At 41.6% G+C, this 25,342-nt stretch overlaps 1 protein-coding gene across 1 annotated transcript in view; it reads right to left on the bottom strand.

The window, feature by feature from the left end:
* Positions 1-25,342, bottom strand: part of LOC146969355 (glucosidase 2 subunit beta-like) — a 138,910-nt gene that overhangs the window by 109,544 nt on the left and 4,024 nt on the right. Inside the window, exons 4-8 of the mRNA XM_085806291.1 lie at positions 24,484-24,541; positions 23,320-23,437; positions 17,327-17,456; positions 10,803-10,869; positions 4,841-4,919 (exon numbers count right to left, since the gene is read on the bottom strand). Coding sequence (XP_085662417.1) covers positions 4,841-4,919; positions 10,803-10,869; positions 17,327-17,456; positions 23,320-23,437; positions 24,484-24,541 — 452 coding nt within the window. The remainder of the gene's footprint in view (positions 1-4,840; positions 4,920-10,802; positions 10,870-17,326; positions 17,457-23,319; positions 23,438-24,483; positions 24,542-25,342) is intronic.

Raw genomic sequence — 25,342 nt, 5'->3', positions numbered from 1 at the left:
TTAAATGACTTGTTTTATCCTAACAGCAACCAAACTCAAAGATATACAATTTACGGAGACATAAAACACAGAGAGAACAAATCCTCACACTAGCTAAGTCCAACCCTGTCAAATGTTTTGTGTTTTTGATTGATAAATTACTCAAAATGCTCATTTCAAAAATTGTTATTGTAACACTGTCAACTGACAAGTGACAAGTTTTTGGGACTAATTCGTATGAAAAACTTTACTGACCTGGAGACACCAGCTGACAACGTCTCCAACTGGAAAATCGTGCAATATGGTCAAAAGCTCCAACAGCTGCTATGGAGGTGAGATTTTCTTTGGTAAGAATCATAAACTTGTAAAACATGGTTGTAAAAAAAATGTGGTTTTCTGTCAAACAGGGTCTAGCTGGATACAGAAATCTCCCAGTGCTCTAACATTACTGGGTTTCCTGAAGTCAGTTATAGGATGCCGAAGAGTTCATTATAATGAGATCCTTAAGGTTCTGTTTTTCCCTTTGTCCATGCACCACTACCTCCCAACTACACTACAGTAGCTACACTGCCATCCTTTCAGCCTTGTTACCAACTAATGTCAGCTCTTCTATTCTATATAGGAATCCCTGGGGTATAGCCAATACTATTAAAGTGTGAAACAAGCACCATTTCCATACCCACTAGCAAGCTGTTCTTGGGAATTCCCAATCTTCAACACACCTGCAGTAATGTTTTTCATCAAGACACTTTTGAAAAAGTGTAAATTCCCCCAAACTTTGCTCTTCTTATCGACACCAAGAGGCGCTTTAACGGCAAAGGGTTTCTCTTGCATTCTTGGCTCTTCCACTTTTGCATTCTCCTGTTTGAGAAGAGAAAGAAAAACACATTCTGTGCCCGGGCTCTCTCCCTTTCTGGTAGACTGGGTAAGGGGCTTTGAAGGAAGATGGGTGGGTAGTAGATAGATAAGTGAAATTCACCTCTGCACAAATGCCTATTTCTTGAGAGAAGGCAATTTCCTGCAGCTCTGTTCATCGCGACAGTCCGAGCTTGGTCACACATCAGTGCTTCTGAGAATGTATTGTCCTATGGCTAATGCCAAGAGAGAGGAGAGGCCGCTCTTTGCCGGATGCTGATTAAATGCAAATGTTTCGGTTTGGGTATTGCGACGGTGATATGTGTGCAGGTCAACGCTGCGTTTAACGCACTGAAAAAGGGGGGAGACAGCTCAACGGCAGTGTTTTTCATCTACACGCTTTTAAAAAGTGAAATTCTTCCAACTTTGCTCTCTTCTTATCAACACCAATAGGTACTTGAATAGCAAAGGTGGCCTTTTTTTTTTTAATCAGGGGGATTTCTTGCATCCTGTTGTTGAAAAGGAATAGGGGGAAAAAAAAGAAAAACACATATTCCATGCTCAGTCTCGTCGTTTCTGCAAGACTGAGTAAGGGGCTTTGAAGGGAGGTTGGGTGGGTGGGTAGTAGATGGATAAGTGAAATTCACCTCTGCACTAATGCATATTTCTTGAGAGAAGGCAATTTCCCCTATTCATAGCTACAGTCTGAGCTCGGTCACACATGGGTGCTTCTGAGAATGTATTTTCCTATGGTTAATGCCAAGAGGGAGGACAGTGCGCTCGTTGCAAAGATGCTGATTTAGTGCAAATGTTTCAGTTTGGGTATTGAAATGATATGTGTTCTGGTGGGCACTGTGTTTAAGGGGAGACGGCTGGACGAGAATGGCGCCATTTTTTTTGGGCAGTGACAAGACGTTCTTCCCGGTTCGGCTGTGATTACCTTCTAAATGTGAGCGAACTTGACTCGACATTAACGGTGGTTTCTACGGGATATGGAGGGCTATAACATAATGATAGAATACAGAGTTAGCGCCACTTCAGAACATCCCTTTTCCCGCTCCCGAGTGGAGTGCCTCCTTTGATCATCAAATTGTTCTCCTGAAAATCCTCTCTGTTCTTGAATTATCTGGGCCGCTGAAGTGGAAACTGAATTTTCTGTGGAGGCCAAAGCTTCTTAAGAGAAAAAGGGAAAAGACGAGGGGGAAAACTCATAAAAAGGTGTGAAAGTGACAAATATTCAATAAGCGTGTAAATATATATATATATATATATATATTTGGCATTATTCATGTGACAAAACAAAAGTAATCAAGGTCTGACCACAGTTGGGGAAATAACTCTCTCTTTCCCTTTCTGCCCACATAAACACAAAAGAAAACTGCGGTGTTATAAAGTAATTTCAAGTACTGTGTTATTTATTCATCAACCTGGAAGGATCTACACATATCTGGGGTATGGACTGGCTACGGAGTGACTAAAGCGGCAAATGTCAAAATTGTCAGGAAATACCTGAGAATGTATTTGCATAATAGAAACACTAAGTAGGCGATAACAAAAGAATTAATAGGCTGTTAGGAAGCAAAAATCACTTATCCAAATCTGTCCCAATACACAGAATTATATGGTACAACTGTTGCTGCCCTTGGACCTTGATTAAGGTGCTAACACGGGGCCGCTTGTCAGTTCTAATGTAAATTGCCTGTTAACTACTGTCAATGGCGCCCTGTTTAATTTGCCCGGCTTGATCACCGTTTGTTGTGGTAGCAGTTAAGTACAAATTTTCATATTCATGCATATTCATATCAATTCATCCTCTTCAGATGCAGTTGAATTCATTAGGACTGCCTCCCCGTTCGACAACAGAAATAACAAACGAGCGCTGATTTCTCTCGTCCCTTTCATGTCGGTTACAGCTCTGGTGCTGCTCGGTTGTGGGTTTCTTTTTTTTTCTTTTTTTTTTTTTTTTTCCGTTTCACACCAAACAACCGACCACAACCTCCAAAACTATTTCTCGAGTTGGACATTTCACAGGAGCTAAAATTAGGAAACCCATGCAAAATACACACTGTCACCCCTTAACAGAGAGGAGGACATTTCTGCTTGGCTCCACACATAACGCAGAAAACTTCATTTGCGGAAACGTCTCTGAACTTTTCCTGCCCTGCACCAGGAGAACGAAGAAGAATTTTTTTTTTTTTGTATGTTTGTTTTGAGGTTTTTGTGTGCGCGCGCGAGTGTGATTGCGCATACCAATCGCCGTTTATTGTAGAAAAAGAAACATGGGAGAGGGGAGGGAGAGAAAAAAAATTGAGCTCTAGCCATTTTGTTTACAGCCAGTGATTTTGATATCTGCTGCCTGGTTAGAGGGAGGCTCAACAAGTTTAAAGTGAACAAGACAGCCACGTTCTCACACTCTGCAGCTTGAGGGAGAACAGAAAAAAAAAATCACTGTTGGGGGAAACTGTGTTCGTCCTTGTTCGGAATTCAAATGAATATGGAAGGGACCCTGTTGTGTGAGTGGTGAAAACAGCCAACACAGGCAAGACAAGCACTCCGACAAGGATACAAAACACAGAGCAGGCTAAGAGGTAGGTGGATGTATACAGGTGGAGTGTGTCAGCTATGCGGCTAATATTAGCCAGGTTCTATTAAGTATACTTAATGTGCATATAAGTATGTGATGTACGCATGAATCATGGTGTGATTTTCAATAACACTTATAAATATAAATACTCACTAATGTACCAAATGTGTATTAATCCACTACTGAAAATAGTCCCAAATGACGGCTTTTTGTGGAAAAAAAAAAAAAGAAAACTTAAAAGGGATAGTTCACCCAAAATTCTAATTTCACTCATTATCTTCTCACCCTCTTGTTGACTAAGGGCTGGGAGAATTTTCAGAGTCCTCCGTGCCTTCTCCGAGTTACGGCGGGGCACTGCATGTCCATATGACGGTTGCGAACGGAGCTCACTTTTCTTCGTCCAAAAAGACACACCAAAACAACAACAGGAATTGTTCCGAAAAAAATTAAATAAGTATATGTTTTAAGCTTGTTTGTAGCGGAAGCTCCCAGTGTTGCTCTGCCGGAATCTTGCGCGATTTGCGGAGGCGTGAACTGGGTGTCAATGCAAATCGCGTGAGATTTGAACACCAGGAAGAGCAGTGCTGGGAGCTTCCGCTACAAATAAGCTTAAAACATATACTTATTTAATTTTTTTCGGAACAATTTCTCATGTTGGGGCTTCAATGCAAGAGGGACATTACAGACGAGCACTATGGAGGTATTTGGATGTTTTTTGGTGTGTCTTTTTGGACGAAGAAAAGTGAGCTCCGATCGCTACCGTCATATGGACATGCAGTGCTGCGCGGAGCCCCCCTGTAACTCAGAGAAGGCACGCAGGACTCTGAAACTTCTCCCAGCCCTTAGTCGACATGAGGGTGAGTAGATAATGAGTGAAATTTGAATTTTGGGTGAACTATCCCTTTAACCCTTTTAAGCAAAAAAAAAAAAGGAACTTTATATATGTGACCTATTTTGATTGTAAGATTCATGTCTTTTGAAAGGATGAATGAGTTTGTGGCTGAGTGTCACACAGGTAGTTGTAAAAGGATCCAGACATGGACTAATGGATGTTGGTTTTGGTCTTTCAATGGGAATAATAGACTGTGAAAAAAAACAGCAGCTTTACCTTTGGGGGAAACATTAGGGGGGACACATTTCAGGAGGATTGTGTGGGAGCTATTCTATTTTGTCACAACATTAATCATACCATTCAGTATAAAGCACTTCACTGTGAGAGCATTTGCATTTAACTGATCTAATGACGGCATCAAAGAGGTGTTAATTTAGGTCACAGTCATCCCTGTAATCTAGCGTACAACGTCACTGCCGAAATTTGTCATCGTTTTGTTAGGGAAGGCCTCGTTACCCTTTCACTACACCTGCCGGCATTGTAGTACAAACTGCGCGCATGGAGAAAAAAAAAAAAAAAAGACAACTTACCACGGCTTCATCCTCAGAGAGAACCCGCTCCTCATCGTGGATGAGTGCCACTTTAGCTTGGAGTTCATCCACTGTTAAACTGTTATGGTGAAAAAAGGAAAGAAAAAAAATAGATGCAAATGACAATACTGTGAGTTCAGTTAGTCTTAGTCATTTAGGGGAAACAATGAGAAATGTCCCAGTCAGGTTATTGTTGTTTTTTCTTGCTCCTATAATAATAAGATTTTCACATAATGATTCACAGGGGTTATGACAGAGTAGAGGATTAGATAACGTAAAATTAGATGACTTTGGTTTTAGGTAGCAGTATTAGTAGTATATCATCAGCTGAGTCCATCATTGAGGCCTTCATTACAGCAATTCAAACCAACAACCTGTTCATAAGGTACACTACCAGTCAAGGGTTTGGACACAGCTTCTCATTCAATGGTATTTTCATTCATACTGGAGATATCAAAACTATGAAAACATATATGGAATTTTGTAATGAACACAGAAGTGTTAATTAAAACAAAAGGGTTATCTGTGATGGTTTGGGATGAGTTGGACTGCAGCATGAAGGCAAAACCTCTGGGAACTCCTTCAAGACTGAGCCGGAGTGGTTTTCCACAGAATGTCAAGAGTGTGCAAAGCTGTCATCAAAACAAAAGATGGCTACAAGAAATATAACATAAAAAAGTCTCAAACAAAGCAGAATATGTTTTATGTTTACTAAATAATTCCATATGTGTTCCTTCATAGTTTTGTCTCCAGTATGAATCTACAATAGGTGGGTTGGTAGTGTACGTGTACATATACATATACCAGAGCACCTGAGGACTCACGAGACATTTCAACCTCACTTGCTGTAGAAGCACTAAAGGTTTTTTTTTTTTTTTAAGTTTGAAAACCCGAAGCTAATGAAATATATATATTACACCTTTTGACTCACTGCGTGATCTTCTGGCTTCAGAATACATCAAATTTAGAGCAAAAGTTATTTGGACTTATCAATAAACCAATACTACTACGAGTTCTGTTTCTTCATGCAGGGAAACTTGCCTGCTTTTTCACCTGACATGAGTAATAAGTTGAAGATTTGCATTTTTAGGTCAACTCGGTCTTTAGATTTCACAGCTGCACTGACTGAGATTCTCTAATCTCTATTCTACCAATACCCTGTAATGCTGCTGTGGACAAGACTTGTCATTATGCTGCCTTTTGCTTATCTACTCTAAAACCAAGCAAAGTTGTCATACTGCATGTTTTTTTATTCCAGCATCCTGGAGGTATGACATGTACCAAAAAAAAACAACAATGTCAACCCAACTCCTCTTCTGCCAGCATGGAGGTAGAATAACAACGCCTCCCATTCCGTGTTCGAACCCTTTATACAGAGCGGTGGGGCAGAATAAAGGCTCAACATTCCCGTCTTGATGGTCGTGTAAAAAAAAAAAAAGAGGTTTCTGTCCTTTTAGCCCATCTCGTTCTGACTGCCACACAACACAACGCTACACACAGCAGCAGCACAATCAAAAATCATACACCACCACCTCTTATCCAAGAACACTTAAAGCCTTTCTTCGGCCATTCTTCCCTGCTGGTGTCTTTCTTCCAGAGGTTCCACCTAAACTAACACTGCTGAGCTGAGATAATGACTGCATAGCCAAGATCAATCCCGGGAGTCCATCAAAAGTGGAAGTGCCGGCAAACATACAAAGCGAATAGCTTGTTCCACTACAGAGGATCAATGCTTGGGGTAAGTGCTGGAGAAAAACAATGGCTCTCTGCATTGTGAGGCTGCACAGAGAAGCAGCTCTGGAAGGGAAGAAAAAAAAAAACTTGTGCAAAGAAAAAAGTGGCTTTGGCCCCAATCACAGAGGGCATTTATACACATATACACCATGGCATCACAGGAGCAGGTGCTCTGCAATGCACACCTACACTCACAGTCTCACCGAGAGACAGTGATGAACATTAGGGAGCTCACACTCACACACGCGCATGCACTGATAAATCTGGACAGAGGGGAGGGGATAAAAAGCACAACCTGTTCATGGGCCTTTGGGAGGCTCCATCATGGTTCATTTCCTGAAGCAGTTGGTAGGTTCTATTTATAGGCCGGCATACTGGTACCAGTTAATCCTGCACTGGGCTGCCAACTTCCTGCCAGCTGGCACAGTGGGCTGCACTTGTGTGTGGCGCTAGGGAGGGCTGAGGATGAAATAATGGTGAGGAAGTCCACAAGCTACCTTAATGACCGATGTGTGGGGGAGAATTCTTTGTTTCCCAATGGCACAAACTCACAGGAAGAAAGTTTGCACACTGAATCTTTAGTAGAGAATCCAGGATTCAGTTTCTGATGCAGCCAAATTTTGGGGCTCTTTGATGAGGTTCGGTTTCTGCCGAACCTTAGAACATTGACAGAACGGAACCCTACGCTTGCCCAAAGCATGTTGATGTAATGACATGACGCCACCAACGTTTATAGAGGATCCTTTGTACCTTTAGTCATCAGGCTTTTTCATTCTTCTGCAAATGGTAGATGAGCTGACAGACAAGCAAATTTCCCTTTGGGGTTTAATAAAGTAATTCGTATTTGTAACGTTTGGAACTAGTGAGCAGAAAGAGTATTGTTTGGCAGTACTCTAAGACTAAAGAAGGCGATTCAAGAGGAGCTATATGTTCAGTTTGCAATGTTTACCTGTCTTGAGATGGTTCGGACCCAATGGTACCCAGACCAACATTACCATCTTTACTAATCACTGTTCTGTGATGTTCTCTCAAAATAATGGTGAAAGTTATTGCCCATTGTTTTTTACTATTAGAATAAAAAAGGTTGGTGTTTACTGCAGTTATAATGTGTTTACAGCATAGGCCAGTGTAGGATTCGGTTTCGCATTCGGCTGAATCTTAAACATCAGAATCGGTATTCGGCAAAACCCCAAAAATGTCCAAACCCTCTAACTTCAATAGCAGCAACAACATTCCTGCAGAGTTCAAAATATAATTAAGCTGATAATCACCAGTTTTTGACACAAGCTGAGGTGTTTTATTCAGGATTCAAAACTTCCTAAATAAACTGTTCTCGTTTTTTGTTTTGTTTTTTTTCCCATGAAGCAATTATCGGCGGCTGAATGGATGCAAAAATGAGATTAGTTCAAAGTATAAATGAGAGAACAATTATCTGCATTAAAGATAATTAGCAATTCCAATTGCGTGGATTAAGAACGGGGTAGTGTTTTGCTAAGTGTCATTAGGGACAAAGCCAGGAGCTTTTTTTTTTTTTTTTGGTACAAGATAAAGAGTCTGCAATGTGCATGCTAATCCGCTTCAAAGTCAGCAAAAAAACTGCCTAGCAATGCGCATGCAGCAGGTATGCCGGTGACTTTCGACTTTGCATTTATCATAACAGCGGCTAAATCAGGCTTGACACTTCGGGGGGTGTGAGCTGCGGAGCCTTACAGGGGGAAAAATGGTGATGTAGCATACATATACAAAGCCTCCACCTCCTGCTTTATTCAAAAGGGCATCAATACATGTCCCGCCTCGAGATAGCCAGCTCGCTCGAATCCCATTGACTGACAGACTGAAACAATGGCTGCGGAGAAATAAGCGGCACTTGCAGATATTTCAGCTTAGTAATGTGTTTGTTTAAGCGCGGCCCGTGGAGAGACACCACTTGGGATGGAGGGGATAGAGTGGATGGATGGAGACAGGGGCTGGGCAGGGAAGGGGAAGGGGATTGGGAGGGGGTGAGGGTGGGGGTGGGGGTGGGGGGGACCAGAAGGGCTGAATAATGGTACACATCCAGGCGCAGGAATGCATAAGTGGGCACATAGCGCTCCCCCGGAAAATCGCTGCACAAGCACTTCATCCTCGACGCGGCCATATGTTTTATAGCGCTTTCAGTTTACTATGCCCAGCCCCGCTTCCTTTCCGGGAGAATATGCCCAGTTAGCTTAAGCAGTATTGATTTTTTTTTTTTCCAGGCGTGGCGTGGGAAGGTGAGGAACAGGAGGGGTGGTGGGGGGGAAAAAAAGCATGAAGGGGGACAGGCTCGTTGGGGGGTGGGGGGGTGGTAGCACGCGCTCTATATTTCTGCAGGTCAACAGCAGATTCACACGTCGCCTTGCGGGGGAAAGCACAAACGGACGGCGTTCTCTTTAAAGCCGACAGTGGTTAAACACTGCTCACGACTGCAAGTTAAGCAGCCTGGGTGGCTGAGGGGAGGGGGCTAGGAGGAGGTTGGGGGGAGAGGGGGGCGGGGACAAGTGGGTTTCTGTTGGGACACGAAGATTAAACAAGGCAAATAAAGCAATGAATTACTTTTTGAAGTTTGCAGAGGAATAAATAGGTGTAGGAGTTTTCCGGGGAATGAGACATGTGTGCTCGTCTCAGACTGATGAGACTTCACTTCAGGATTTAAGGTAGAACTAATGAGTGGTGGTGCATATACATATACATATTGATGCAGATTGGCTTCTTCGTCATTCATCTTATAGCGAGGAATGACACCATAAATGTAAAAGCAAAACATAAAAGAGTCACCGATTTTTTTACCCCACACTGCTCTGGATCTTCTTTATCTTGTTCATCTGTTGTGTTGTTTTTTTGTTCCATTAGCAGGTTTTCTCTCGAGGACTTTGAGTGAGCACGAGTTCTGTGAATTTGCTTCTCCATCTGACGTGGTAATATTCACTAAATCTCCTCTTATCCACACTGGCACAGACAGTACAGTGATTCCTTAAGGTGTTACATAAAGCCGTCTGGTCTGTAAACTCAATACCTCTTCCGTAGGACATCTGGATGTTTAGTTTTGAGCCATTTTAATGTCGTTAGCAGGTGTTAATGGAGATAAAATGGGTGGATTTTATGAAAGAAAAACCAAAACAACTACATTTACCAGACATTGTAGAGACTCTCAGATCCCCAGGCAGCCCTGCTGTTTGAGATGTTAACTTGTATTTTGAAGCTTGCTCATAAAACATGATTTGAAATGACAATGTCAGTCACACTGTCTAAAGCTGACTCCTTTTAGCATGCAGCGGTTCAGCTGAGAGAGAGTAGATCATGCGGTGGGGGAAGAGGTAAAGCTAGGTTTGAAAATCTTCAACCTTGTTGCACTTTTCACACTCCCCCGGTCTTCTTTCCCGCTGTGCTACATTTTCCTAAAACTGCGCAGGACGAGGAGAAAAGCACAAACTGAGAGCAAATGCGCTTTAAGAATTTCTTTAGTGTTGGATTTCATAGCAATCTAAATACTGTGACAGAAGCATTTTCACCCTGGCGAGAGTAAAATCCTGAGGGAGAAACTGTTTCAGGATAAAAATATCATAGGTGGCCTTCAGGAAAAAAAAACCCCAATGGATCCCTATCATTTTTGCCAGCACTGTTTTGATTTGAAGCTAGCCAAACTATTATTACAGCATGTTTATATCTACATCATACATTTCCAGCACAGGGACAAGCATGAACATGAAAACTCATGGGGTCACGTGGCGTTCAATAGTCTACAACAGAGGTCTTCAATAGGGGGTGCGTGACCCCTAGGGGGTCCGCGGAGGTGCTGCAGGGGGGTCGTGGAATTTTTGGTTGATCTCATTAGACAATGTTTTATATCTTTTAGTTTCCACATTTATGTTTCAAATACAAACTTGATTTTGAAAAGCTTGTCTGCATGAATATCATGCAGTTGACAGACATTGTTGATATTGGCATTGGTATCAGTGAACAAGGTCTGTTTATGAATGGCAGAGGGACGGCTACTCTACTCACTGTACATTGTACACATTTAGAAAAAACATGACTATATCAACTTGTGTGTTAGTTCAAAAGCTTAGTATTGAATGCACAATATCAAGCTACGTTTATACATGGTACTGGGCCTAGTACATTTTTTTATCTAGTAAGGGTCCCTGCTCCATGTCTCCATCAGTTTGGGGGTCCCTGGTCTACAATGAAATAACAGCATGTTATTTACCTTCCATCCTTATTGCTGTCCAGTAACTGGAAAATGCTGTTTACTGTGCTGTTCTCGTGTCTGAGACCTAAAAGAAAAAAAAGAAGAAACAAATCATATCTGGGTTAATGCAAAAAGTACCTGATACTTTAATGAAACACCAGTTATAGCAGTTCACATTACAAGCACAATGAGCTGTGGAAACAAAGAGGCGATATCTTTTTTTTTTTTATTACAAATGTATGTAGGATGTTCTATTTAATCGCCAATCACCACAATAAACACTAATCCATCTGACTGCGAACTGAGAGGCAGGGATATGAGAAAAGAGCAGAGCTGGAGTTGGATTTAAAATATGGGGAGCTCGGGAAGGGGTGGGGGGCGGGGGGTGAGGAGGGAGAGAGGGACGGGAGGGGAGGGGTTCTTGGGCAATCAGGCAATGAGTCAGTCACACTGTGCAAGAACATTTGGTTTCCCTGTAGGAAAAAAAAAAAAAAGCATGTCAGAGTCCAGAATGCAATCAGGAGGCTTTGTGCTGGAACGGCTGGTATGACAGTGATTTCCCTCTTCTCCATTCAGATTCAGGGTGCAGATGAAAAAAGGGAGACGCACAAACTTCCTCAACCCCCCACTCCCTCCTCCCCCCGTTTTTTTTTTTTCCAGCGAGCATGTGACCCCAACTGATTCATTTTGTGAATGGCATTCATTGGAGTGGGAGGGAGAGGAAGCTCTCTTATGTTCGACACTAAGCATCTCCCACATCATCAGCAGAACGCAGAATGTAAAGGGGCAAACTGATTGGCCCCTAAGTCTGGGGAAAAGCACTTTACATAATGCTAATTGCACATCCGCTGCAATTACCTTTCCGTACTAATTACAGAAAAGCTAATTGTGAAATTAGCATTTTTTTTCTCTCTCCCCAATGTACAGTACAGAGACTGTGCAGTCAGGGTGTAAAAAACAAAACAAAAAGGGGAGAGCTAAAACCCCAGTTCATGAACTCTAGACTTGCCTGAATGAATCTTAAATCCATATTTATAAAGTCATGCTGTTTTTTGGGGGGATTTAAGTTTAAAAGATGCAAGATTATACAGCACATCTCATCACCCGCAACATGACTGGAAGCTGCTAATGTCTATAGAGAAGCCAGATTCCTCACCCCGGTTGTTGACTCTACTCAGCCGAGGGGAAAAAAAACAAGATTTGCTAATATTCTTCTGTAATACACACAGCATCTGTCATATTAGTGGCCTATTCTTTTGTTTGAACAGCGCTCTATTCCCAACCTAATGCTTGACATTCTCAACCCATCCTCTAGTCCCTGTGTCTCGCTAAAAAAAAAAAAAAATGAGCGCACGAAAGGAGGGAAGAGAAATGGTCTCATCCCTCCCTCCACTGCTGCAGAGCTGTAGCTATGAAAAACAACCATAAGGAGGATAGATGGAGAGGGGAGGAGAGGAAGGCAGGGGGAGAAAAGGATAGAGAGGAGGGAGGAGGGGAGGGGGGGTTGAGGTGGGCAGCAGAGATGTGGTAAAAAGGTAAGAGGAAGAGCGGGGAAGAATGTGGAAAATAAGTGGAGAGAGAGTAAGAGGGCGAAGAAAAGAAGAGAAGGGAGGTTCAAGACACGGGCTCTTTAGGCCAATGGCACATATAGGGGGCTATGTTTACTAATGGACACCATCACTCATCCGCCCATGTTGCCCTGGCGATAGCACTGCACACTCGTAAAATAAAGACAGGCACAAAGAGAAGAGAGAAAATGGAACATATCAGCAGGAGACTGCAGATCTTTGCCTGGGCTGCAGACCATGTTATCCACATAAAGCTCCCTTTGTTATTCTAGGCTCTGCACTCCAAGGCTGACAAAAAAACAAAACATATTTTGCATTATTTTATACACTTATAAGCAGTATTTTCCAGGTAGAAAATTACCTAATTCTTTGGGTTTTTAAAAATGTCTTGAGATGGAAATGAATCGAAGGGCTGCAGGTGTTGTCTTGAACTTTTACTAAACTGAGAAGAGCAGACTTTGTGATGAATACAGAAACAGTGTGTAAATGAGTGTTTTAACTTACATGGTGCATTCAATCGATGACTTGGAAACTGAATTAAATCTGGTCATAAATTCATCGGGGATGTCATTACAGTGACTGAGCCCAATGATTTATTCTCAGTGCTCATCTCAAGGTCCCCACTTATGAGTTTTCAGGATATTTTAAAGAAATCAGGTCTGATGTGAAAGAAGCTTTTTTTTCTATGAAATCTATTTAAAACGAGCTATGAAATTCAGATTGTGCTTTTCAGTGTTTGCAGTTGCTTAGTTCAGCTTCCAGGTTGACTGATTCTCAGGATATATGTATAAATATGTATAGCAATACCCACAGTTGACACAGTTCATGAACTCGAACTTGGCTGGCAGTTGACTTTTAATGTGGCTTAAGGGTTAAGGCATTGACCATAAACCAAAATGTCTGGGTAACGGTTCCACTGCGGCCGGGGACCTTTATTGACCTTTGTCTCCACTCCACTGTTTTCTAATCAAGACTTTAAACTCTGAGCGAGTTTCTGGGCACTGCACATGATCTTTTATAACGTGTTAAAGACTAGGGGACAAATACTTTTTTCTAATATCTACACAGCCTTATGTAAAACCCTGCAGATGTATGCAGATTTGACAAATATGCTAAATTGATCTGTATTGGTTTTGGTACTGGCCTTGATATGTGGTATAGAATTCATATTCATAGCAGGTATAAATGTAAAGGGCTCTGATCTTGATAGAGATAATAAAGCCCAGTTAAGATCACATGTAAATGGATTTTATGGTGAAATTCTTCTAAGCCCCTCCTCGTTGCTAATTCAATGACTCTCCCACTCTTATGTGGTAAAACACAACAACTGTCTTCCTTCCAAACAATAATGAAATAGTTTAAACTAAGGTATGGCAGGGGAACAGACACACTTTTGTTATTGTGTGATAATTAGCTCTCTAATAAACCACACACCCTTAAATGAATGTCCTTTTCTTATTTATCAGCCAAATATTTCAAAACGGTCTAAAAAATACTGCAACCTACTGGTTTTATGGACTTTTCCAAACACAAGTAATTCTAGTAACTTCACTTTAATATCTAAAAACATTTTAAATGATGAAGAGTAGGAGCTTCTGCAATTAGTCAGTAAAGCAGTAAATCAAAAAACGGTTCATTTAAAACAATCAGTAACTGATAAATTGTTATTTTTCCTTGTGAATCTTGACCCAATGTTAACTGGTTCAAGAAGGATTTGATTGATGTGCCATATATGAAAGTAATCTAAATATACTTGGATTTTTAGACCATTGGCCCTTTATAAAAGAGCAGCATACAGTATATCACATTAAGCAATCGGTTATGATAAAACACTGACATAATGTGGAGTGAAGTATTTAATCAGGAAATTTGAGAAAATAATTAGCAGATTAATCCAAAATGAAAATAAGTGTTAGTTGCAGCCCTAATATATTTAGCGTGTCAGAGATGGATGTAATTAAAGCAGAAATTGCATGATTTTCAAATCTGAATTGACAGACCATGAATTACGTCCATATTTGACATAATTGTGAAATGATGGATACGACGTAGAAAATATCTATATCTAAAAGAGCTAGGAACTATTTATGCAATCTTTTCCTTGACAACAAACTAAGCCGGTTTGACAGCTGAGGCACACTGCCCTCTCCTTACACTTAATTCATGCTATGGGCTGTCTATTAGTGCGCTCGTGTACCTTTGGAAAAAAAAACAAAAAAAAGACGAGTAGCAGGGAGATGGTCTGCAAGACGGTCCGCCAGAGAAATCAGGTCAACGAGTGGATTAGCAATGAACTTGAGGAAATCCCCTCAAACTGTGGGTGAACTCCAGACAGTGTAGCTTTGAACCCACTAAAGACAGTACCAGACGCACAATACAATACGATTTATATGTATGAGGGGGGAGTATCATATCAAATAAACATCATTAGAAAAAAGGAGGAAACCTTTACGTGAACCCAAAGCTCATCAAGGATGGCATTAAGAGGGACTTTTTCAAAAAAAACAAGCACGCCAGATCAGCGACTGCACGAGAGCAGCGCTGCCTTTGTTATTCAATGAGGATTTGCTCCTGACATCCCAGCATGCTTAACAAAATGGTAAAGACCGTGAATACCAAAATGTAGCACTCGGACGGACAGGCAAATATCTCAATTCTGCACGTCCTGAAGTGTTTCCTTCACTACGCAATACGCACGGCTGCCGTGAGAGCTCGTGGTCTTCGGGGGTACAAATAACCTGGCCCTTTAAAACTTCTCAATAACTGTGCACGAAGCCCTGGAGACACGTTTGAGCGACAGCGGCGGTGAAGGGAAAGTTTCTTCTTCGCAGGCTCAGCTGCTTGTTCTTCTGGCCTTTCATTCCTATTTTGACACGGGTTATTGACAGGTCATAAAGGGAACGACGTGAACAACTGTGCGTTTCTTTGTTTTTGATGTTCCTATATTTAATTAAAGTGACTCTGTGTTTGTCCTCGTGGGGGCTTTTGAAGTTTAAGAGTCTTTTGAGGAGGTTTCAAACTAAGGTTCATCTTATATAATCATGTTCTATACAACCAAAATGTACAGGTGAGGAGGGATTCATGCAACATCTAAAAGCATTAGTTCAGGCTTTTAATATGTGGTTGCTGCATTTTGCATCTGAATTTTGATGAGTGTTGTGGAGGCCCAAGAAACTCTTAGGTGATGAAAATTAAATCTTGATTTAAAGTAATGAAAGTTGCTTTGAATATGAGTATGGTCTTAATGCATGAGATGTAAATGTAAATGTAAAATGCAATGCTATTGGTTAGGAGCTACATGGTTTACAAGGGCAGTGTAAGTTATCCCAAATTGTTGCCTAGCGCTATCAGGAAATGCAATTAAAATAAAGGTAATAAATTCACAACTGCTCAGGTCTCTCCTGAAAAAAGTTTAGGAAAAAAAAAAACAAGCTCAGGGCTATACATTAGCCAGATCACATTAAGAATTCAATCGAATATAAAAGTTGGAGAAAAAAAATACTTCCCTGATTACTTCACCTATACAATCTCTGCTTTAATGTTTTTTTGTTGTTTTTTTTACTGAAGGAAATGTGCATGAAAGCCTTATCAGCTAGTGGCCAAAAGCAAATAATAACAGTGGGGCCCATTGGGGAGCTGTAAAGTGTTTTCTGCTGAGTTATACTGTTGGCAGATTAATGGTGCTTATTCACTAAAACTCAAGTATGAATCAACATGTAATGTCATGTGCTGCAGGAAGGGAGGAGGGGGGGAACGGCCGGATAAATACCCTTAAAGTCTGTGAAACTTCCCGTCAAAACTTCAACACACACACAGTGGCACCCACACACACACACACACACATAATAGAAGCTTAGATGGATCGGCAACATGGACAAGACATGCCAACGACGCGACCGCCGAAATGAAAATTGATGGTTGTTACGCCTCGATGATGAGCAGTAATGGAAGAAAAGCGATGACAGGCTTCGGGGATGCAGGGGAGGGGCGGTGAAGTCCAGCAAAGATCAGCAGCTCGCACAGCGGGAGGCTCGACGGATGCACGTTCGGAAGAAGAGCCAAAGTCAGATGACCTTTACTGCAATTAAAACTTTTGTCTGAGAGGCAGTTTGACATGAGACAATTACCGACAGCTTAGATGAAAGTGAGAAACACAACTGCAACGTAAAACTGCCATAAGGAATGTGCCGGTTGATAGATTGACAAACCAGCAGCAGAATGTCAGTTTAAGAGACAAAAGATGTTTCGAGGAAAACACAGATCGTGCGTCACTACTCCCTTCTGTTTGTGTTGAATATTTATAGATTATTAAAGGAATATTCAACGATTCTTTTTTATCTTAAACCTTGAGCTCATTTAACTCCACCAATCTTTCTCCCGCGCACGACGGACTTGTAATGATTCCAAATCCTCAGAGACTTCTGTGGGAAAAGAAATGATTGAGTCCACCCCCCAACCCTTCCCCCCCACCCCCACCCCATGCAGCCCCACAACTTTCTGTACATTCACATACGCACGTCTGAACGTCACTTAAATGCCGAGGCAGCTTGTGCTCTGAGCGATAAGGGAATTTTCCTGTGAGTCATAAGCAACTTCTCCCTGAAGGTTTGGGGGAACGTAAAAAAAAAAAAAAATAGAAAAAAAAAAAGCAGAGCGGTGGGAATGTAATATGCCGTTGCTCAGCACTCCTCTCTCAGCCCATTTATTTCAACAGCACAGGCATCTGTATTTAACCCTTCCAGCTGTTTTCTCATCCTCCGCCATATGTCATCCTGACCGTCCGGCCCGAGGCGCCGAGGTCAATTTACTTTTGTTTCGACGTAAAGGAGCTGAAATGAAACGGAAGCAGCCCTGTGGTGGCAGTAACAATCTCCTAATGTCTGCTAAAATCGGAGCGATTCGGTGGATTGAGCAAATTGCCAGAGAATGGACTCAAACCGAATCACAGCGGGTTAAAGGTTGAAGGACACTTACCGGTATCACCTGCCTCCAGCGCCTTTAATGTTTGCTCTTTGAGTCGGTCCGCCTCTTGTTTCTTCCTTCTGTGTTCCTCTAGTTTAATCTGTAGGTCCTCTGCTACCTGCTGCAGCTCTCTGAGCTGGGCCTGATGAGAGAACATACAGAGACACAAACAAACAATTAGAGGTACATGGGAAATATTTCAACTGTTGGATACTTTCTGCATCAGTCCATGCTTTTCTAGTTTAGTAAGTGCCGTAATAATGATATTTTTCTTTATATTATCCTACATTTGTGGCTAATGTCTAAACTTAAAGCGTAATTTTAAATGGTTTGTGTCACTGTAATACAGATTTAAAAAAATTCAATAAGCCAAAAATGAAAAGAAGCCATTAGCATCTTGAAATTCTGGATGAATCCTGCTTCACTCAAATTAAGGCCTGACTGATAAATCGATTAATTTGAGCCTTTCTTAGAGTATTGGCTTACACTTGGCAGATAAGAACTAATGTGAACAGTTTGTTACGCCTTCAAACTTTGCAGGCAAACTGCAAACTGGCTGGGGTTTAATTTTGAAGCAATGTCCTTGCATTGGGTCTCCACTGGAGAAAAACAATGTTTTGGGTTATGTCACATAGGCACATTGCTCCACAAAACGCTGTGAGGACTGACAGAGGCTTGTGACAAGACACGGCGCTATTTGCATTTTTGCTTTTTGTAGTTGTGTCTATTGATTTTATTCACAGTTTCTAAAAGTTGACTGCAGTGCTGCACTGGTGACATTTTAAATAATAATAAAAGTTTTATTGGTAAACAGAAATATGTTGTGTTTGAACCATATTTTAGGGATCATTGCAAAATATGTATATGTATAATATACATGAAGAATAACTGCAAATTAATCAGTTAGCAGAATTTCTTTTTACACCATTAAATCAGCATTGGCCACAAAAATCCCATATCATCTGGGCCGTAACTCAAATGAGCCATGTCATTTTCTCACCACCATCTCATCTCCCTATTTTTGTAAATTGAAAGTCTTCCACTGCATATTAACATACAAATGACACTAACCAAATGCCATATACTCTACAGTTACATGTAGTTTTCAAATCAGACGAGCAGGGCTGATATCTTCACTCGTCACTTGGTCAGAACCTGCGTCGACTTCGGCTTGGTGTTGTGGCCTAATTAGCAATTTTACATGGCAGCATGCCAGCCACCATTGTCACTGAGACTACATTTGCATTAGCATTAGCTTAGCCTGTGCCAAAGTACAGCTGCAGGCTTTTTAACGATTGTTGGCGTGAAAACAATTGACTCATAACCTCAAAAGCACTTTAAAAAAGTAGTGCCTGTACTGACATTGGCAGGTTTTGAGGTTTGACTCTGCCTCTGCACTCGTCTCCCTCTTTGCCCACTTTTCTTTATGCGTCGGTATATCTACCTCCAAACCAGAGCCAGCCTGTGTATTTACAATAAAAACTTGTGCGACACCGCCCGGGGGTCTGCACAATGGACTATTTAAATCACTTGCGTCAGGAGGTGTTGCCGTCACACCAAATATGACAGCTTTTGACAACCAAGCATAACCTATCATCACTCTCTGTAATGGACCAATTAATATGAAAGAGCAGCAGCTCCTTGTTGGTGTGTGTATGTGTGCGTACGTGTCAATACTGACTTCCAATCTCTCCTCAGAGACTCTCATAATGCGGTGATGGATTCTGCTTGGTTCGGACAGGGATGACTACCTTTCTAGGCCACGCTGCTTGCTTAGCCACCTCCGGTTTGCTGCAGTGATTTATGGGCTCCATTTTGAGAGTACAAGAATGTATTTACTTGAATAACACCCAGAACATTCCTCCACAGTGTGAAAATACTGTGTAAAGCACCGGAATTGAAAGTACATGCATGCGCATATGTGTTTCCATAAACACATGAGTTCTAGAAAGACAAAAAAACAGTTTCATCACATACTTGTGTTGAAAATAAGCAGTATTCAGACATCTCCGGTCTGTGTTAACTCTTGGAAAGCTGTACTACAGTTCAGACAAGGCAAATATTTCCGAACATTCCTCTGAAATGCTGAGCAAAGATTTGAACAAAGTTACGCTTGAGAGAAACATTTTTGAAGGAAATGAAGATAAACGACTGCTGCGCATCATTTCCTGCTTCACAATGAACACTTACAGGGCTTTTTCACACCTTAAATTCATTTGCTCTTGCTTTTAACTTGTAGCATTCTCCACTTATTTAATTGGCTTTAAAGGGATAGTTCAACATTTTGGCAAACTGGCCCATTGCAATAATCCCTATTAGCAGAAGGTTCCTTACCTTGATTTGTCGGTGCAAGCTATTTTTAGAACAGCGGAGCAGAGCCGCGAGCTGCTCAGAGCTACGCTATAGAGGCTAGAAATAGCTCGCAACTACAAATAAAGGTAACAAATCTACTGCAATGGGATTATGGCAATGGGCCAATTTGCCAAAATGCACCATTACAAACCACGAGAGACTGTTCACTCCTCTTATTGGTCGATTAGCGGGAGGAGGAAAGCAAACACAGGAAGAAGGTTGCGGGAAATGTCAAAATCAGAATTGTAAGTTCACTAGTTTGGTGGGATCGCATCAAGTTTAGAACTCCCCCCCTGCAGAGTTCGTGTAGAGATCGGACCAGGATCACCTCACCTCCCCATCAAAAGTGGTCTTGGTGCAATTGTTTTGGTCCACACCTAAGCACAACTTACTGTTTCGACCTGCCCAAATTGCAACAAACAGGGAAATGAAGTTCAGTTTAAATGGACTAAAAGGTGCAACCGTGAAATACCCTTGAAGGTCAATCAAAAGAAAGATAATCACAAACCTCAACAAAGAGGATTCCATTGAATACCAATTAGTATTCAATTAACATCAGCATTCCCATTTCTGCCGGTTCCAGGGCGCACGGTGCAGACATGCTACACTCAGCGTTCTTTGTGTAAAAGGATTCTAATTTGATTTAAAAAGTTTTCTAGTCTGCCGTTTCTTTAGCGGCAGATTCTTCCTTAACTCTTGAACCATGGGAAGAGTTCACTTTTGAGTTATTGTGTAAGGTTTTTTTCCGAGACGAGGCCCCGGAGGTAACCCTGCCATATCAACAGAGACACGCTAAGGGAAGAGGATCACAATGTGCGGCGGGGCTCGGAGAGCCGGGTGACACTTCAGCCTCGATCTGCCAATCAGCCGCCGCAGAAAAAAAACATGTGAAAAAAAAAAAAAAAAGGAGAGAACAGAACAGAAAAGAAGGGTGCAGGGCACACACACGCTCAGAGACCATCAGCTGGCAAATCAAACACGTGTGTGTCGCACAAAAGTGGCCTTCAGTCAAAATCACTGTTGTGAAATAAGTCATATCTTTTAAATTGTATTTTTCACGGCGTATCTCAAATAAGCATGGCTTTTTTTCTTCTTTTCTCTATTTAACAAAGGCTGCCGTAAAGTCCTTCAAAGTACTCGAAATAATGTAATTTCTCACATAATCAATGCAAAGAAAAATAACAGACGGGTGGAGGGCAGTCCAGAGAAGGTCGAAACTGTAAAATTTGCAGCAGCAACATTTTCAAGCTGCCAATACGTCCTTCAGGATCCCCGATGAACATTTTAATATTCAGTTGAAATGGCTGTAACTATACTACCACCACTACTACTGCTGCTGCTGCTGCTGCTGAGCACACTCTCTGCTGCTCTTACAGTTTTCAGTTTTTCTATTACTAATGTGGGCGGCGCAGTGGTGCAGTGGTCAGCACTGTCGCCTCACGGCCAGATGGTTCTGGGTTTCGGGCCTGGGAGTGGGTTCCCTCCCACTGTCCGCGGACATGTGCATTAGGTTAACTGCTGATTTTTAAAAGTGTCCATTGGTGGGTGTGTGCATGTGAGTGAGTGGTTGTTTGTCTCTATGTGTCAGGATGGTGTTCATGCTACACACCCTACCCCCTCCCTGCGACCCCATGAGGATAAGCGTTATAGCTAATGGATGAATGAATGTTACTAATGCACTTAAAAAAAAAAAAAAAGGCAGACTTGACCACCCAACAGTGGTGGGAGGGCAACTTGTATTTCCTAAAGCACAATAACGCATTAAGTAATGAGAGCACTGAAGCAGTAAATACAACTTACAAACATCTAAAGACATCCTCAGCTGCCAAATTTACCAATTTAATTTGCGCCGAACTCCGGGGCTCCGGTTTCTAATTTGGCCCTAGTGCTTGTTGAACTAAATGTGCAAATGGAGAGCAGAGGGGAGAAGAGGAAAAAAACAGTTTATGCTTCTCTTCAAACTGAGCGTGTGGATTCAAAATGGGCTTGATCACTCAGGTATTTGTTTACTTAACGCTGGCTTACCCCCAGCATTCACTCCTCACCGATTTGAAATGGGCACAAATGAAGCATCTTAAAGAATATACAACTGAATGCACCTGATAGCAGGAGATGAATATGATGGGTTATGGATGACAGTATAAAATACAATTCTTTGGATAGGAGCTGTGCTATATCCTGAATGTAATCATAATATATTGATATTTTTGTACTGCTAAAATGGCATAATCTGATCAATTAAAACACCAATCCTTGAGGTTAATGTCTAGAAAAAAAATGCTTGTCTGCAGTTCTGAACATATCACGTCGACTCGACAGGGCAGAGACTGACTGCGCAGCGGGCTAAAAAAGGTTTTGGTGCTGCAAACTGCACAGCAGATGCCTATGGCAGCAGGTGCCGCGAACATGTTTGGTCACAAAAAAATATCATAGAGCGCGAGGCTGCTCATTTAGACGAGGAATTCACAGAGTGAGGCGCATGAAAGCAAATTAACCTCAATGTCCCTATCAATCAAGTGCGTTAGCAAGGAAGCCAGGCAATAACGCAACTGTTACCGAATGACAGGTAGCCCAGGTGAAAAGTTAATTAAATCTATTGAGGATGGCTGAAACAACATAGCCAACGGAGTGAAAAAGCGCATCGGTACATTTTTATGATAATTTTAGGGGGTTGGTTGTCCGTGATTTGTTTGCCGACCGCGATAAAAAGGTTAAAGGATGAAGATAAAAACAACATGCAGTTACATGGAAGTGCCCTGGCCAGGACACGTGATGACAGGTGCTGAAAGCTAAAATGTCAGACTCCAGATCAGTGGTATCTTGGGCCAAACAATCAGCAGCAAAATGCACCCAGATCTTACGATTGCAACATGTAGTGTGTATGAAACATATGGAAATGGGCTCTGACTATACCCAGTATTTATAATGCATCTACAGGATTTTCATCTAGGGGCATATACATTACTGATGCAACATTTTACTCATTCAACAAAGGTTTGTACTGAGGAATGATTGCGGTTGCCCAGACAATACTGTTCATCCCAACAACATCAGTGGAGCCCCTATTACAAACCGTACTGAAGGAAATTTGGGGAATAGCCAGTTTGTAGGAGCTGATTGGATCATTTATGGTAGATCCAGGGTCTGATGTCATTAACATATTGATATAATTGATACATTTATGATGATTCAGGCTGTTTCCAAATCAGCCACACCTTTCACTTATACAGCTAAAACCGAAACTTAAAAAAACCTCAAAATGATTGCACATTTCTGTGCTTTAGATTTGCTGTTCATACATTGTAGCACAAGCCAAACAAAACCTGGTGTTACATCGGACAAAGCTGTTTTATTTTGTTACGTGAAAACTTTCCTCTGTATTGTCACAGACTAAATGTAAGCATATTTACTTTGTGGCTCTCTGGAGCTAAGTTTAAATACATATGCTGCCTCACAAACCACTTAATGAATCTGGTGTGTGTTTTTTTTTGCAGGTTAAACCCAACACAACAACAACAGCACACACAAAAAAACCGTACTAGTGTTCTCACAGCAGGAACAGGATAAAGCTTTTCAGTGGAAAAACCCCTGAAGACTCGACTTTACAACTACATGCTCTATGGTGGTAGTTACTCCGGCAGAATACAGTGTACCTGCTTCTCCCTCCAGAGCAGCACTCCCTCCTCAATCAGCTGCTGCTTGAGTCGCAGACCCTCGTCCAAGGTCTTCATCTGGCCCTCCACGTATGCTCTCTCTCTCTGTCCCAGATTCCTAGTGGAGAGCGAAGAGAGAGAGGATGCACACACACTCCCATCATTACTGAGAAAACATCGGCCACCCCTGCTACGGTCATTGAGATGGCGCAATCCAATTTTTAAGGGCCCCCACAATACAGCAGGCATCCAAATGGGAAAATAGAAAAGTAAATAAGACGGAGGCTGATGCTCTGTGGCTGAACTAAATTGTTTTTGAAGTCTAGCAAACACAATATGAGTGTGGACCTTGTGAAAACATAATGAGATATACTCTGCTTGTATACGGCTTTGAGAGGGGGGAATGGCGGCGGATTAAATAATAGAGAACTGTCAACAGAAGAAGTGGGATACCGCATTAGAAGTTGCATTTACACAGCCAGCTTCATGTCAGCGTCATAGTACGGTCAATCTTCGGAGCGTGCGGCACTGAGACGATGATAAATATGACCTGGCAGGAGTCTGAGGGTCTTATAAATATTTTCATTCACAGCCCACGATCTCTGTAGTATGTAATTTATATCCGTAAGACACTAAATCATCTGCATGAGAGCCACCCCTGGGTGGTGGGGGGGGGGGGGGTTATTGAGAGTGCAATTTACGTTGGGAAAAAAAAAAAAGGAATGTGTAATGCGGTGGTGAGTCAGATGTGTCTTTGTCATGGATGAACTCCTCACTGTATGTGAGGCATGTACAGTACATTGCAAGAGACAGCCTGCCTGAGCCGCATGAAGTTTTTAAAATCAGTGACACCATGCCCCCTGGTGGCACAAAGAATGACTCACTCAACATGGGTGCAGCAAGTCAACAGTCCATCACACTCAATAGCCTTATTTGAAAGTCAAATTGGATCAAAGAAAAATCTGTATTTCTATCACATTACCCACCACCCACCCCCAATATACACCATTTAACACGTTTCCAAAACAGAATGGACAGGATGAGTATTCGTTAAAAAATAAATAAATAAATAAAAAAGCTATGCATGGGGCTCTAATAACATATTGTGAGTCAAAATCTGCATGTGTTATTTCATAAATATTGAATCGCAGTTTTTCCACTGACCAGCAAGTGTTCTGGCAGCGAGCGTGGCTGTTGTATTCGTCTGAAGCATCGCAGCAATCTGGCGAGAGACACAGGAGAAACCAATCCAATGCACATAGATGAGCACAGAGGAGCACACAACACATCAACAAGGAGAGGTTATTCCAGACAATAATAATATCAGTTTCACAATGGAATAAACACAGATTAATAATCAATTCAATATGCACTAAAAAGACATTATGACCAATTCAGAATGATTCATTTTTCAGATATGGCTTATATTTACCCCTAAAAAGTGACGTTTTAACCACTGACACTGAAAAAAGATGAATGAACGGATGAAAACAATTAGCACAATTAGCATTAGCAAGAAACATGAAGCGCAGAAAAATGCAGGGTTAACAAAATCTATGATGCTCACATGACACAGATTTGTTTGTTTGTTAGTTCCCACAAAAATAATTGATTAATAACCAGAGCTAGGTTAGCCATTCTGATTTGGTCCCAGTATTTGTGCTAAGCTAAGCTAGGCTAAGCTAACAGGCTGCTGAGACATGAGACTGGTGGCGATTTTCTCATCACAACAGTCGAACTATTCCATTACTATTCCAACTACATTGTGTTTACTTTTGATATTAGCCAATAAGTATGGCTAATATTAAATGGCTTATATACCCAGCTCACACCAATTATCTTAAAACTACTGGAACAGACAAATGAGTTTTCTCTTTAGTGCCGATAATGTTAATCAAGCCAGTTACTATTCATCCTCAAAGAAGGAGATTAGATCTTTGCATCTGCTTTATACATCTCTCTCTCCCTCTGCCTGGTTCAGAGAAGGTCTCCTGAGATCCGCCGCTTACAAGATCAGCCGCGT

This window comes from Trachurus japonicus, chromosome 18, assembly GCF_045865225.1.
Source record: "Trachurus japonicus isolate A0001 chromosome 18, Traja_1.0".
Lineage (NCBI taxonomy): Eukaryota > Metazoa > Chordata > Actinopteri > Carangiformes > Carangidae > Trachurus > Trachurus japonicus.
This window is presented reverse-complemented; position numbering and strand designations above follow the sequence as displayed.